Consider the following 16,520-nt stretch of genomic DNA (forward strand, 5'->3'; position numbering starts at 1 on the left):
ATTCAAGAACGTTCATGAATAGTGGAAGAGAGACCCATTCATGAATAGTTCAACAGACCAAACAAAAGAGAGAGAGTTGGAGGAGAACGCGTGCTATCTAATCAGCTTCATTAACAAAGTGTCTCGTGTTTGCTAACGAAGATGCGTTAATGTGATTAACAAATTCCTCGCTTTTAAAAGTTGTGTTCATTCTCACGTTAACCCACTGACGATTAATTTATTTATTTATTTATTTATTTATTTATGCAAAAAAACACATTTTAGAAACATAAATCAGTCTACATCCATGAAGGACCACATCTAGACATCTCCAAAGACTAATGACAGACACATCTACAGCTGACATACTAATGGTATATTAATATAGAAAAAATATCTCAAATAAATTGTACTTTTATATACAAATGTTATAAAGTGGTCACAACTAATATTGCAAATCAAACCTTTTATTTTCTTTCTCCAAATATAACAAATATGACAGAAATATTCCACTTCAGCGCAACAGAGGGAAGTTTCATACAACCACTCAGACACAAGCAATAAATTAGACAAAACATACCTATCTCACATCAGCGTTCACAATAAAGAAAGTAAAACAAAAAACACAAAAAAATCAAGCTATACAAAATATATATATATATATGTAGTGCTTATCTGTGTGTTTACATGCACCAGGTCAGGCGGTACCTTAAGATGATACCAGCGGAAACACAACACACAATATTTCATCATAACCGGAAGCTCTCAGATCGAGGAATTAATACCTCGGACGTCGCACAGCCGTGTGTTTTGTAAACGCTGTGAAGTGGTTCGTGGGAAACCTTTAGAAATTTTTGCAGCTCATGGACAAAATAAAATGTTTGGCATACTTGTGTTTGTTAGCACGAATCTCATGTGTAGATGAGCAATTCAGATTGTCTCATGGTGGAAATAGAAACAGGATGGGAAGGGAGGGCAGTCACCACTAAAGAAGTCAAATCCTTCCTCCCGTGTAATGACTGGGTGAGTGGTTGACTGTGGCACAGAAGACATGAATCCAGCAGTGGTTTCCACTGAGTACCTCCCGTTTCTTCAGACACCAGGTGGGTCCAGACGTTGCAGTTACACGCCCCGACCACCAGGGAACTCTTAGCACTGAGACTCTGCGAAGCCTTCGTCTGTGGGAGGCAGCTTTTTCATGTCGTAATGCTCCTCTTCATCATCCGAGTCCTGGATACACAGAGGAGCGGAAAGGTAGACAGTGAAGAAGTGAAACTACACACACATACTCACACACACACAATACTGTATATATATATATATATATATATAGGAAACACACACACATACAGCACAGACCCAGACACAAAATAACTACATCGGACAAATCAATATTTGATGAACCATCAAGTCCTGTAGTCAGACTCAGAGGGCATATAAAATTAAACATGTGAAACAGATCTGGCAGACATGTCTCATTTAGTTATTTATGGGTTGGAAAAGCTTTGTGCTATAACGAAACATTCTGTACTGTACCGTGAAATATAGGTCACAGCATGTGGCCCTTTTTACTTTGGCCCCCGGTGAGTGGACGCCGTACTCCTCTCTGATGGATGCAGCATGGACAACAAAAGATGGTCAGTAATGACAATAAATGGCATGGCGACAAAGCATTTTGACGGCGTTTACATGCTTCATAGGCGTGAAGGAGGAGAGTGTCATATGAGCAACACAACAATAAGTTAAAACATACACAGCACTTAAAAAAGACAGTAGACAAGTGGCTGAGCTACTTCAACATACATTACACACATATTGTGTTTGTGTTGAACCCACCTAACCAATGAAGAACGATGTCTCACGTCCATGGAGGCAGAGAGAGTTGGAAATGACAAATAATGTTGATTCTGACTGAATTTTTAATGTTTGAATTCAAATATTTCACTAAACTACTTACTCATTCAACACTACAAACAGTAGACGACATACAGTACAAGTACGGCAAAATCTGGAAAGAACATTTAAACTTCAAACTGTTTTTGGAGCCACAACTTGTAATACTGACTGTGTTTATCAGTGTGTGTGTGTGTGTTTACACTTGAGTTTGTTGCACACATTCATGCACCATGACGTCTTCACTGCTGTAGCTCAGTGGGTCCAGATTTGACCCTGAGCAGTCAGACTGGGACCATGGTGCAGCTCAGGTTGCTTTGTCTTAAAATCAGTAAATAAATACATTCTTTCATTGCTGTGTATTTATTTCATAAATATACAAAAGTCATCTAGATGGTAATTGGAATAAAAAATGATTATAATAATCATCTGTTTGTGTTGAAGTTAGAGCAGCAGCACACAGATAAGCACTTAGCTGGAAATATGGAGAAACCGATACTCTGGTTCTTTACAAATGTAAAAAAAAAAAAAAAAAAAAAAAAAAAAAACTTTGTTCTATTACTTAACATGTATTACAGCTTGACATTAATCTTTTCATCTAAGTCTTCACCCTGAATCCACTATTCTTTTGTTTTCTGTGTGTTTCCAGCTGTAAGAAGACACTTGAATGCATCTTACGGGGTCCTCTAACTGTGTAGAGGCTGGTAATGCTGAACCTGAAGTATTCAGAAAAGTAATGCCGCATGTCAAGACAATGAGTCAAAGTGAACTTGAGTGGCTGCTCATTGGTTATATAATCCTATCAAGGTAAATTATGCAATCTATTTCCACACGTATTACAGAGGAGTGAAACCATGTCCATTTATATATTGCTCCAGTCCAAAGAGCAAATACCAGCTCCTGTGTGACTTCACTCCACCTCACAATAAACCTGCCTGTAGACGAGCTAATCTCAGACCGGAGTCGGACGTCTCGCTGATTCACAGATCCTTTCTTCCTCGGGGGAATCGAACCCCACTGCCTCAAATTTAGATTCTTGTTTAACCTTCAACAAATGAGGAATCCGGAGGCTCATCTATAACCATCAAAGGCTGCACTGACCCCCGAAGACCAGCGGCAGTGATTGGTCGAGCAGATCTACTCACCCCTCTGTGACCTCTATGGGTGATCTGTAGCTCTTCGATTGGTTCTGTCGTTTCTTGGGACAGAACATCCGTCCAATCAGGATGAGGGTGATGACAGTGGAGGGCATGAGGATGAAAGCGAGGAGGACCGCAACATCAGAGAAGCGAATGCTGGGGGCTGTTGGCGGGGGGGAGGTCAGACAGACTCATGTTAACAAGCTGTTTATGACCACACATGCATAAGAAGTTAGACTTCCTGCAAAACACCCATTACACAGACATCATATTGATTGATTATACTCATTGTGTCTGAAAGAGGTATCTCGTGGAAATCAGGCCCTGTCTTTCATATCTGTATAAATAAAGGTTAAATAAAATACACATCATACACGAAAAGAAAAGAAAGAAAATAACTTGTGCTCCCAGTGGCATAAAAACCTTTTAAAACAATACAATTGTTCAACAATTCAAAACATAAAACATATTAGGACGATCAATAAGAGCTATAAAGTGCAAACACAGCAAACAGCTGCAATACTTTGTTGTAACAGGCCATATGTGAACGATTAAAACAGTCTGAAGGTACACAGCTTCTAAGAGTTTAGATTAGTAATCGAGTGAGTAGTGGGGGGGGGGGGGGGGGCTCAGGCCATGGTCATTAGTTTAATAGTCTATCTTAGGGGAAGAAAATGTTTTTGAGTCTTGTAGTGCGTGACTGAACTGTTACAAAATCAGACAAATACACTTTTCTTTCTTACAGAGAATGAGATGATGTTGATACAATTTGATACCTGCACAGTCAATATGCAGTTAGTTAGCTTAGCTTAGCACAAAGACTGCAAACAAAAAAAAAGTACCACCTCTAATCAACACATTTAGTGTTAGTTAGGGATAGTTCGACATTTTGGCAAAGTGGCCCATTGCCATAATCCCTATAGTCATAGCAGTAGGTTACGTTACCTTCAATTGTCGGTGCAAGCTATTTTTAGAACGGCGGAGCAGAGCCACGAGCTGCTCAGAGCTACGCTACGGAGGCTAATGGGATTTCTTGGTTTCCCTCATTAAACTCATCAAATACACAATCCAACAACTCCAAAACGCTCTGGTGGACAAGTTGTGACCTGCACATTCACCACGCTATGAGATAATAACACAACGTTACGAGACAGAGTTGTTTTAGAGGTAAATGCAGAGACTGCTTGCCGAAAAACTGCCCCAAACAGGAACGCGCATCAGTGGTTTTGCATGAATTTACCTCTAAAACGACTCCATCATGTTCTGTTATTATCTCATAGCGTGGTGAATATGCAGGTCACAACTTGTCCACAAGAGCATTTTGGAATTGTTGGATTGTGTATTCGATGAGTTTAATGAGAGTTCTAAAAATAGCTTGCACCGACAAATAAAGGTACGAACCTACTCCTAAAAATACTATTGAGATTATGGCAATAGGCCAATTTGCCAAAATGTTGAACTATCCCTTTAATCTCTACAAAAACTGGACAGTACAACAATTTACTGTAATACATAGTGTTGTGTGTCTTGGGCTTGAACTAGTGATATAACACGTCAGAGCTTTGGCAGAGCTGGTGGGTGCTTCAGTTTATTTACTGCACAGATGTGGAGGTGGCATCGATCTTGTCCCTGGACGAATGACGAGTACATTTGTTCCCAAAATGTAAAACTATTGCTTTAAAGTCCCCCTGGTCTTCATTAACGTTACTACAGTTTAGTTATTTTTAGTATGAGAACCATCACAATTATTTACACCAGTGTGTAGAAGTACGTCATTTAGATCTAATGAGTTACCACTACTTCCCTGCCTCCAACCATCCACTTCGCTGACAGCAGAGGCAGGCGAATGTGTACGAGTCAATAAAGCTAACATCATGACAGCCTTATACAAACACTAACGAGATGTTTGGATTAGTCTGCTGCAAAATATATGTGGCAGGCAGTGGAAACTTCTCCCATCCCTCACCCCCCAGCCCTGTCTCTGCTTATAAACAGCACACAATTAAATGTGGGAAAATCCAGATCGAGACACCTGAGGTGAATTCAGGACAAACATGGAGCAGGTTTCAGAGATAAATAAATGCATCTGGAGTACGTCAGAGGAGTCCAGATTTGACAGCTGATACATTGCACAGATTCAAGTGTGTAAAGTTTTAAAGATGCAAAGGAAGTTAAATTAAAATGTTTTTTTTTTATTATTACATGGTCAAACTAGAATGGCATCAGTAGAACACCTCAGCCTTAATCAAACAATACAATACTTGTCTGTCTGGCTTTTAACGGGAAAATAAAAGGAAGTAGGAAGTGGGCTTTTTTTTGTACATCAATATCCAAAAGTTAATATTTCCTGAGCAGCTCATGTGTACAATTCATGCAAGTTTTGCATGAATTTACCTCGAAAACAACTCTATCTCGTGACGTTCTGTTATTATCTCATAGCGTGGTGAATGTGCAGGTCACAACTTGTCCACCAGAGCGTTTTGGAGTTGATGGATTGTGTATTTGATGAGTTTGATGAGGGAAACCAAGAAATCCCATTAGCCTCCGTAGCGTAGCTATGAGCAGCTCGCGGCTCTGCTCTGCCGTTCTAAAAACAGCTTGCACCGACAATTAAAGGTAAAACAAACCTACTGCTATGACTATAGTGATTATGGCAATCGGCCAATTTGCCAAAATGTTGAACTTAAAGATGCCGAAGGAAGTTAAATTACGATGTTTTTTTTTACATGGTCAAACTAGAATGGCATCAGTAGAGCGTGTACCTCAGCCTTAATCAAACAATACAACATTTGTCTGTCCGGCTTTTATAACTGGAAAATAAAAGGAAGTAGGAAATGGGCTTCTTTTTGTACATCAATATCCAAAAGTTATTATTTCCTGAGCAGCTCATGTGTACATGATGAGATCTGCACTACTTCACCTGACTGGCGAAGTTAAATAACTGGCCCATCCCTCCATCAAGACCGGTGCAAACTGGTTCTGTGCTTTTATGTGTAATCCTGCTGACAAACAAATCAACATACAGGTACGGACAAACTTCCTCTGCAGTGTGTGTGTGTGTGTGTGTGTGTGTGTGTGTGTATCTGTGCCATCTTACCCTTTGGTGTGACGGTGAGAACAGTGTGTGAATTCGGGGAGCCGTGGACGTCAGGAGGATTTCTGACTGAGCATGTGAAGGTCCCATTATCGTGCAGAGTGGCGTTGATGAGAGAGATGGAGGCTTCCCCACGCGCTGGGCTTCCCTGCCACTGGATACGACCCGCGAACTGACCCTCGAGCGGCGGGAATGCCCGCGAGGAGAAGTGGAAAAACTGGAAGGAGAGGAGAGAGGATGAAAATAAATTTGACTGGTATGAAATAAGACGGGAGTGTGCCCTCAGCAAGGGTGTAACATTTGCCATTCATTGTTGTTATTCACATCTATGACTAACACAACTGGACTGGTAGGCTGATTAATGTATAATGATGCATTGAGCGTTTCACACACAACATCTGTCGCTGCTCAGACATGTATAGAAATGCAGCCACCTGAATCATTTTAATTAATGATCACCTCTCTTGCATGATCTAAGAATAATCACTCCTAAATTTAAATTAGTATTTTTCTGCCGGAAGGAAAGAGTCTAGCACAACAGGTGGTGGTGGCTTTTCTTTTGGCAATTTTGTCAATAACAGCATGAGGGGGGCTCTGTGTGTTTAGGCAAAGAAATATGAATACAAATCTGACCAAGCAAAAGCCAAAAGAAATTCATGTGTGTGCCTAAAATCTCACACAGAAAGAGGAAGGTGAGTCAGAAACTTTACCTCCACCTTTAGGCTGAGCAGATCAGTCTGTTTTCAACAACAACAGCTCCATCCCTTCATTACTCCCACATCAAGCTGACCCAGACCTCTCCAAACCAACACATCCCGGGTGTGTGGGTGGAGAGAAGGGGGAATGAAAAAGTGGAGCTACCACAAACAGTATATGTTTTTCACAGAGTAAACAAAGAAAGGAGAGTTTGTGTTTTAATGAGTTTTGTGACTCCCAGATTAGTCACAATAAGCAACAGGAGAAAACACATCAACACAAACAGGAACAAGTCATCATCAGTGATGCAGGGAGGAGGAAAAGGAATAAAGATGTCACATCTTCTCTTTGAGTTGAATTGAATTGAAAGAACTTTATTAATCCCAGAGAAGGGAAATTCAATTAAATCTTATTGGTTTTAGTTCATGCAGTTATTTTGCCCTTTGTTTACCTTCTATACAACTTCATTTTTATGAAAGCTGGAGGAAAAACCAAGCTGGAGGGAAACAACGAGAAAAAAAGTGAAGCAATCCCAGGGTTCAGGCAGGACTCGACTACTGTTTATTTACATACCAATATGAATGAATGCAAAACTCTGGTCTGCAGAGCTTTGAATTTGCAGTGGACTAGAGTGAAGTATGAAGTATGAACTTTGTGGAACTACATCGACTTGAATGGTTGAGACGGATAAAAACCCAAAGCCTTTCATTATGCTTAAGAAGCACATGTTAGTAAGTGCTTGTGTAATATGAGCGGCCAGTCATTACTCTTCCCAGCTCCGTCTTAGTCCTGCGCTGGCTGAGTGGAACGGGGAACACGAAACACGAAGACATCGAGAGGCTTTTAGATTCTTTGCAGGATAACATCAGAGCTTGAATGGCCTTCATATCTACTCCGAGAGCAGAAGAGGGTTATAGATTTCTTCTACAATCCCAAATGGATGTTTCTGCATCCTGCCAATTCATCCACCTCCGAAAAAGGCAAAAAGCTCCTCAAGAGGGAACCAAAAAAAAAAAAAAAGATAAGAAAATCAGCTTAAATTATAGCAATGCCCCTGTCACCACCACTTTTAGTCTACTAAATGGTTCTAGACGTTTGCAAATCCACAACCATGAACAGTTTGTGCCATATATGATGCATTCACTCCTATTACAAAACAGCAGATTCACATTTTCTTTTGGCAATATTGTGAAAGCAGCAGAAACCAGACAAACTATTCAAGTCAATATAGTTGTTGTTTTTTTTAAAGCCACACAATAAATGATTCAGGAGAATATCACACATCAGGATGTTTCCACTGAGTGCTTTGTACAGGATGAATAATAACATCTGTCTGCATTACCAGATTACCATATGGTGTGAATCCATCTATATACAGCAAAATACATCTATACAAATCATGCATGATGTGTGAGAAAAGTCTGCAATTACAGAGAAACATAAGGATCACACAAATGTAAAGAAGTCGCAATGGAAATATGATAATAGAGAAACTTATAATGATGTTAATCCTGGAAACATCTGTAATATATTATAAGAACAACTGCATGTAAAAACCTGGAAAAAAAATATGGAAAACTTGCCAGGAGGATAGAGGGAGTAAAAATGTGCTGTGCAAAAACTGAGATGTGTGCAAGCGTTCCCTCGAACTATATTTATTACATCAGGAAGAAGTCTAAATCAAGATCATGCATAAATGTATGTGTGCCTGGTGAGTATATTTACGGCCTTAATGTTTGCACTCTATAAACATTAATGTCAATAAGGATAACTCTGGATATCGCCCCAATAAACTGAGACAAAAAAAACATAAGCAAACACAGAATCACTTGAACAATGGCTGCGTCTGATAAGGCTTTATGGATTTACAGCTGTGTGTGTGTGTGTCTATCTGCATATTTCTGAGACACTGATTGTAGTGTAGAGCTGGCAGTGATAAAAGTCAGACAGTCATCTCCCTGCTCAGCCTACGAGAGAGCAGCTTCAAGTCGATGACTGTGTAAGAGACTGCTCAGTCTGCAAACAAACACTGGCCTCAGTGGGCTTTTTAAAACTCATGACAAATGCTGAAATACATCCAAGAGTTGTGAGACTGTTTTAAAACCAAGGCCACCTGTAATACATAATCTGAGACGTAATAGACAAAGGCTCCCACTGGAAAACTGAACAACAGCATCCTACTGAAATTTCAGATAATTCAGTCTATAATAGATTTATTTTTTATCATTATTCAGCAGAATTCGATTGCCAAATCCTCCAATTAACCCTCAGCTTCTACTGATATTTGATTGAACATTCGGCCTCTCCTCTATTCCAATCTACGAAATTAATTCTCATCAGGACTGAGGTAATTATGCAAGTCACTGAAGCACTGCAGCAATTCAGATTGACACTAAAGCTTTGGCAGCAAAATTATATTTTCTGATGGAGCTTTTCACATGCTTATTCATGGTTCTCTCCCAGTGTGATATACGAGCGAGGGAACACACAGGCCAATACACCAGCCAAAAGCTGCTAATGAAATTGGATGGAAAGTAAATGAAGGTTTAGGAAATTGAAATAAGAAACTTCCAGACTTGGTCTCATTTATGTATCAGGAAAATGCCACACATTATTTATCTGTGATAAGAAAAAAAAGAAAAAGAAAAAGACTAAAAGAACAAACTAGCTGAGCTGGGTGGATGGAAACACAGACACGGGTGAGGCTTTCCCTTGCTGACTTTTTACTATAGCAGTAAAGAGATTGTGAGGTAATACCTGCTGGTAATATCTGCTGACTGCTATGCACGTGCATACACACACTAAGACCAAGTCGTTTTCAAGTCTCCACCTCCATCTCCTCCCTCGCTAGCTACACACTTTGAGACCAGACAACTACAGTATCTTAATGACCAAACCAACAGCACTCCATAAGACTGGAGCCACAAAACATTAGCCTCCACTTAAGGTCTGACAGCTCCTATAGGAAATGGTGGTGTATAGGGTTGCAGCTACCACACTATGGATTCCCATGCTCCAAATGCAATTTGACAGAACCACACTTGATGGGTCTCCTCAAGTCCAAATGGAGCTGCTTAAATTATGTGGTGGATCTTTAGTGGATTGGTCACTGGAAACTGAACCCAGAGTGTGTGGGGTTAGAGGACTGAGTGCAGTAATGGGTTGGGATGGATACAGTACATCTCAACGCATTTCAAACAAGACCACCATACCACCAGAGAGGAAGGAAGGGGTATTAAGGCAGCTAGCTAACCAGCCGGGATTTCCTGGGGAGAACCTCAACCTTCCCAAAGACACAAAAGCTGAGTGGGAAGGTGACTAGTGGATATGAAGTAAAGATTCTCACTGCAGTGATGCTGGTAAATCAAACCTATCGACACGCACACACACACACACGGCATCTACATTAACTGATGTTGACCCGAGTTTGCTTCAGGCTATGTTTTACAATCACAGCTGTGCATGTAGGTTCAGAAAAATCGAGAGAAATCAGCGTGGTGGAGAATGCAAAGTGAGAGTGAGGGAGGGAAGTCAAATGAAGTTCATTATCCTTTTTAAGGCTGCAAATAAAGACTGTTTGCTGATTATTTAGACGATAAACTGTCAAAAGCCCCACACATTATATACCTGACAACCAAGTGAGGAAAACTTAACTCCTTATATCTTTCATGTGTTCAATCAAAACATCCCAGATCTGTTTACTTGGTGTTTTTCACACTGCATGCTATTAAAGGAGTGAGAGTGAAAAGATGGTGGAACTCTGTTATCTACATGCCAATTACATAATAACTGTGCTCTAAGGAGGAAGAAAAAGCAGTCAGTGGCTAAATGGACTTTAAAGCTTTTTGCAAGTGGAAAAATGTCCAGGGAGAATCCAAGGATTCTTAAAATATGTTGCAGCCATACGTGGATTTATGGGAAAACTATCCCATCAAGGAAACTGACAGATACAAAAAAAAATGGATACAACTGAAAACAAATATCATAAATATCACAAACTGTCCCCCTCTGTTTCCAAGAACTCATGAAAGGAACAAAAAATGAAATTCCCTCGAACTATAGTTCGAGTTTACTCGAAACAACGTCATTTAGGACATTTTTACAATCTAAACAGTCCTGTATTGAATTTGCCTGGGGCGTGCTCTCGCATTCACGCATGTGAACGTCAGAGCGCAATACGGGTCTGTTTAGGCTGTAAAAATGTCCTAAATGACGTAGTTTCGGGTAAACTCTGAACTATATCCCTTCAGGATGCTTGGATTGCAGCAGACGAGCAGTGTGGAGGAATATTAGAGGGTTTTTGTGTAGTTTATGGACGTTTTTGTGTCAGGCGCTATTGACTCTCATATAAGGATTTCGTTGGACTACGAACCGTCCTCCCGGTTCTCCAGATGTACTTTGAGGAATAAAAAACTACTCCGGAGCATTCATCAGCATGAGGGTGAGTCAATAATGACTGAATTACATTTTTTGTGAACTAATTCGTCAAGTAGTCATTTCAGCTACTAGTGCAAAAAGCATAGCACAAAGTACTTATTACAGTTTTTGTCATGGTAACAAACCAAACCCAACAACAAGATACCAAAAGAGCAATACTTCCAAACAGCAACGTTGCTGTTTGTTTTGAAATTGCACAACATCAGCATTCAGCCTGTTCACTGCACAGCATGTGTTTCTCTGTTCTCCTGTACATTCACCTGATAAAGTGTAGGTGAATAACTCAAATCCAAGGGCAAGTCAATACGTGCATTTTAAGGAGAATGCTACGCCCAAATTGGACGGCAAGTGCAGACATACTGTACATGTTAATTACTACATCTGCAGCAACAGCGTCTTATAATATATATGACCTTCTGTATGATAGAGGCGTACAGTACTCACTGTCTGTGGTGGGCCTCCACTCGGGGGCCTGTAGGACCAGTCCACGCTCATCTTACTGGTGGGTCTACTGGTAGAGGTGAAGGTGCACGAGAGTGAGACGGTTTCCCCTTTAGATGCATGGACCTCAGGTGGAGAGCTCACTGAGATGGAGGAGACTGGAGAAGGGGCTGGAAGTGAAATGGTAGAAAGGAGGTCAGGGATGAGATGAGAGCAACAGGTGAAACATGATATGTGCAGTTTTACATGTTGGAGAAGAGGGTGGGGTGGGGGCAGACAAAGAAAAACTAAAGGAAGACGCCTACGCATGGCATTTGTGTGAGAAAAATTGTAAAAAAAAAAAAAAAAAAAAAAAACAGTGTTTACGAAATGTGCCCGCACTGCTGCAACATTTAAGTTTGAGTGTAGGAAATTCCTCCGTGTTGTTGACACTGAACTGAGTGACATCCTTCTGATACAAGTTTCTCAGCAGCCAGTGCTGTTGTGTTTGACAGGCTTTCTATACACATCTGTCTGTCAGGGACCTTCGACTTCAGATAAAGTTGTGTCCCTGACTGTCTCTCATGCAAGATGTTTTTTCATCATCACATCTCTTCTTCCAGAACGCCAAGGGGAGGCCAGCCAGGGCAACAGTCTCTGCAGCGGTGCTTGATGTTTGAGAGCTCGCTAGTCCGCACTGACGGCTTCTTTTACAAACAAACAAACCGCTTCACACAAGTAGAGAGTAAATATTGGAAAGGTTATTCAGGCCATGACGACCAAGATCAGACCAGATGGAAATGAGAGGACCACAATGCTAGCAGCTCTGTGACACTACACTTTAAAGGTGCTATGACTATGAATGCTACTGAGATACTGAGATAGAACCGATAAGTTCCAGCTTCTCATATCCGATGCTGATACCTTTAACATTTTATAAGGTTAGGAAAGGTTAAGATGTAGTTAGTAAAGATGAATTTAACATTACAGCTCTGCCTCTGACTTCACTACTATAATCACAACAAAAATAAAAACAGTTGCACTCTTCAAAAACAACATTTATTATTGTTTCAAATCTGGGGGTAAATGGACTGAAAATTAGCAAAATCAAGACAATTTTGGCTAATAAAAATTGGCTCTAGTGATCCGCAAAAAGTGTAATTTTCCAGCTTATCTGTGTACCGCATTTTGTTGATAATTATCGGGTCGATAATTGTCAGTACCGATAGTTATCAGGCATACCAAATCAACATAATATGCTCAAAGTTTTAATGCTAACATGTTGAGATCTAGCTTGTTTACCATGTTAACAATCTTAATTTACCATTTTAGCAAACTAATAATCTCCTAATGAATATAATAAAAGCAATGAACGTTAAGTAGACCTGAGATAATGACAATGGCTTAAGCTGTGAGTATGAGTATGAGTATAAAATTAAACTCTGACCTGAGAGTGGCTCTCTACCTGAGAAGCCAGGGTGTGACAAAAGTCAACAGAATTCATCCTGCGGGAAACTTCCAACACCCAAAGCAAATTCCATGATAATCCATACGAAACTTCAAGGATTTTCAAGATATTTCACTCAACAATAAGGACGTGAACCTCATGGTGGCATTAGAGGGAGAAGTCAGGGGATCAGGATTCTGTGAGCCGTAAAAGTCTGTTTTTTTCAATGAACAAGTTAAAACTTGAAGTTGTTGGTGCTACATGAAAAGTATTAAGACATTGGGATTAATTATCTGGGGACCTTGAATAGATGAAGCAAATTTCAGAGCTATCCATCCAATAGTTTTGAGGCTGAAACATTATCGCAGCAACTCACCAACTGATTATAATAATCTTTATCATGTACCACTGCCCTCCTGGCCTTAAAGGTGATACTTGTATGGGGGAAAAAAGCCAACATCCCATCAGTGTCTTTCACACACACACCACAAATGAAAGCAGCATCCTTCTCCATTTCAAAGCAAAGGCCGCAAACCATCTTTTCCCCCGGGGACCGAGCATTGAGAAAGATAACCCTGGCAATCAGCGGATGTATCCGATCTTGGGTCTGATATGACAACCGACACTGATTCCATCAAAGACCCCAACAGCTATGATGAGGACAAAGTTTATCTTACAGTAAGTTGTGTGAGAATTATTATTACCACACTATCAGAGCCTGGATCATCTACAAAAACGGGGGAGAAAAAAAAAAAAGTCCCCTAGGCGAGCACGAACACATCTATCACTTCATAAAGAGAGGAGGAAATCAAGCTGAGGGGCCTTGAAAAGCTGCACCACTCTTGAACTTTAAAGACACGATGGATGCTGACAATCAAGCAATTAGTGGTGTTATTGGAAAGTTGGCAGCTCATCAGCACCGTTTTTATTTTCCCAAACAAGCAGATGCCTGAATAATTAGACTATAGAGGAAGACAACACTATGTAGTCCTGTCCTGCTCTGAATGAATAAAAACGCTCTTGCTGAAAAACATATGACAAATTCAAGTATTTTCTTATTTTTTCTCATAAGACAAAGCATAATAGTTCTTATCTGTCCCTATAGTCTCATGTTGCAGAGACCACAGAGGCCCACTGTCCTGGTCCAACACCTGTGGGACAAAAGAAACAAGGTGACCCCACGGATAACATCTACCTCTCAGCTGCCTTTACTGTATTTATCTCTCATTGATATTCCTCCAATACAAGGAGAGAAACAAACACAGCTGCCCACAGACTAGAACCATGTTTGTGATGTACTTGGCAGAAAGACAGAGCTCCTCACTTTCTGCATACCAGTTGTCAGAGTCCATCCAAGCCCTGGCTGGCTTTTAACACTGTCCTGTCTTGTTATGGGCTGTTCCTGCTGAATCCATTGGCAACTACTTAACTACTTGACTCCTATGTGCTATTTTGGCTCCTTCCTACAAACTAAAGCAACTTCACTGGCAGATAGTGAGACTTATAAAGCTCATAACAACTTTATATTTGTGCTAACCAGGCATATTTTCACGTGAAGTATAGATTTGCTGTGTGTGCCCAAAGATGTAGTGCAAAGGGCACGAGATTGGCACCATGTGTGTTTTTTTGTTTTTTTTATTTCCACCGGTGTGGGTTGCCTTCTTTAGTTCACCACCGAAAAGTCAAACAAGAGCCGTTTTAAAATGGCGATAGATGTTGTTTACACGGCTACAGACTTTATTTCTATAAAACTCGACCTTTTCTTGAACTTTTATGAAAACGAAGCGCGTGGGTTTAAAAAAAAAAAAGCTGGAGTCGACCAAATAGAAAAGTACGCAGACATTCAACTAAAGGTGCGCACAGTAGTTTCTCCAGTTGAAACTCGTGTTGTAAAAACACCGTGACATGTATCCTACCGCCGAGCTCCCCGGCCTGTTTACTCACCCAAACACCCGAGCAGATACAGCAGCAAAACCACATTCAGAGCGATGTTCCGCCGGCCAAGTCGACGCATTTTTACTCCGTTGTATCGGGTTCACTCGAGAGGCGATACAAAAAAAAAAATACACAAAAAATGTTGCGTCAAAGCCTCTGTAAAATTCCGTCCATTATCTCTTCATGACTCAGTTTCTCCGCTGCGCCCGCAGACGAAGGACTGTGGACTGACTGACTGTCCTACCTGACAAACAGGTGTATCAGGAAGTGGCGCCGCTGGACCTCTGGAAGTAAAACTACACATAACGTTACAGATAAGGTGAAGGAAGTGAGACACCCTGGTAATAAAATAAAATAAAAAGCTACAATAAAAACTTGTGACACTTTTACCAATGTAGTGACTCTCAACTGTGTAATTATCCCTTCTGTAAATAGTGTAACATTAGAAAGAGATTTTTTTCAAAATAAAACACAATGATGTAATTTTTGGACAGGTGTGTAGCCTACTGTATACCTTTTACAATGAAACATTTTAAAAAGTTTCAGTTAATTCACTTTTTTTGTTGTGAGTAAATGTTGAATCCGGCCATGATGTTGATTTGAGGTGTTGTTCATATTAGTTTTTCCATTCAATAATAATAATAATAGCCTATTTAAATAGATATTACTGTTTTGGATTATATCAGAAAATAGAGATTCACCATGTTTCTGCTGCAGTCACAAAGTGGGGCCTGTTAATACAGTTTCCCCCACTAAAGAACAGACCTTCCAGATGGATTTTGGTTGTAAGCTCAATTCTCCCTTTTAAAAAAAAAAACAGACGTGGACTGAGCTTAAGTGAAAAACCATATCCAAAAAATACAATATATTCTGCTGTCCCATCCCATCTCCCATCCCCTCACCCATCCCCTCACATGAACCCACTTGTGTGGAGGCCCGAGGCCCAGTCTTGTCCGTCGTTATCTCCCGTTCCAGCTTCTGTATAAAAACCATGGACGCTCTGGTGGGACTCCCCTGCTATTTCTAGGCACATTACCACTATCCCTGTCCCTGATCTCTTGTCTTTACTGTTGTAATTATCCCTAATGGGAGAACGTATTTGTTTTTCTTGCCATTTCTCGTTCAGTCTCACTCTGGTGTAATGCTTCATCTCTCCACTACATGTTTATACAGAATCCTTTTGAAGTTTATTTATATCCTTTTCTTTTCTTTTCTTTTCTTTTCTTTTCTTTCTCTCTCTCTTGGTCTGGATTGTCAGTTACATCCCTACATCCATCTGGCCTGCCAGGAGCGCTTCCTCAACTCTGACAGCAGAAATGCTATAATCATGTTGCATAACCTCATTTCATTTCACCACACATCAGAGGATATCGAATGAGAGCAGGATCCTCTATTATATCCAGGGCCTTGCTCCCAGTAATACACAGCGTGCTGTATGTATCAGCTGTAGCCATAATGTAATTCAATGTTTGACAGAATT

At 40.4% G+C, this 16,520-nt stretch overlaps 1 protein-coding gene across 1 annotated transcript; it reads right to left on the bottom strand.

Annotated features, from left to right (window-relative positions):
- Positions 1–229: 229 nt before the first annotated feature.
- Positions 230–15,322, bottom strand: mpzl3 (myelin protein zero-like 3). The gene is made up of 6 exons (XM_083984942.1): positions 15,050–15,322; positions 11,683–11,849; positions 6,109–6,322; positions 3,018–3,174; positions 1,516–1,585; positions 230–1,209 (listed from the first exon to the last, which is right to left on the bottom strand). The coding sequence occupies exons 1-6, from the start codon at positions 15,117–15,119 to the stop codon at positions 1,129–1,131; spliced, it is 759 nt and encodes a 252-aa protein (XP_083841068.1). The 5' UTR covers positions 15,120–15,322; the 3' UTR covers positions 230–1,128.
- Between the last annotated feature and the right edge of the window lie 1,198 nt (positions 15,323–16,520).

This window comes from Trachurus trachurus, assembly GCF_905171665.1.
Source record: "Trachurus trachurus genome assembly, chromosome: 13".
Classification (NCBI taxonomy): domain Eukaryota; kingdom Metazoa; phylum Chordata; class Actinopteri; order Carangiformes; family Carangidae; genus Trachurus; species Trachurus trachurus.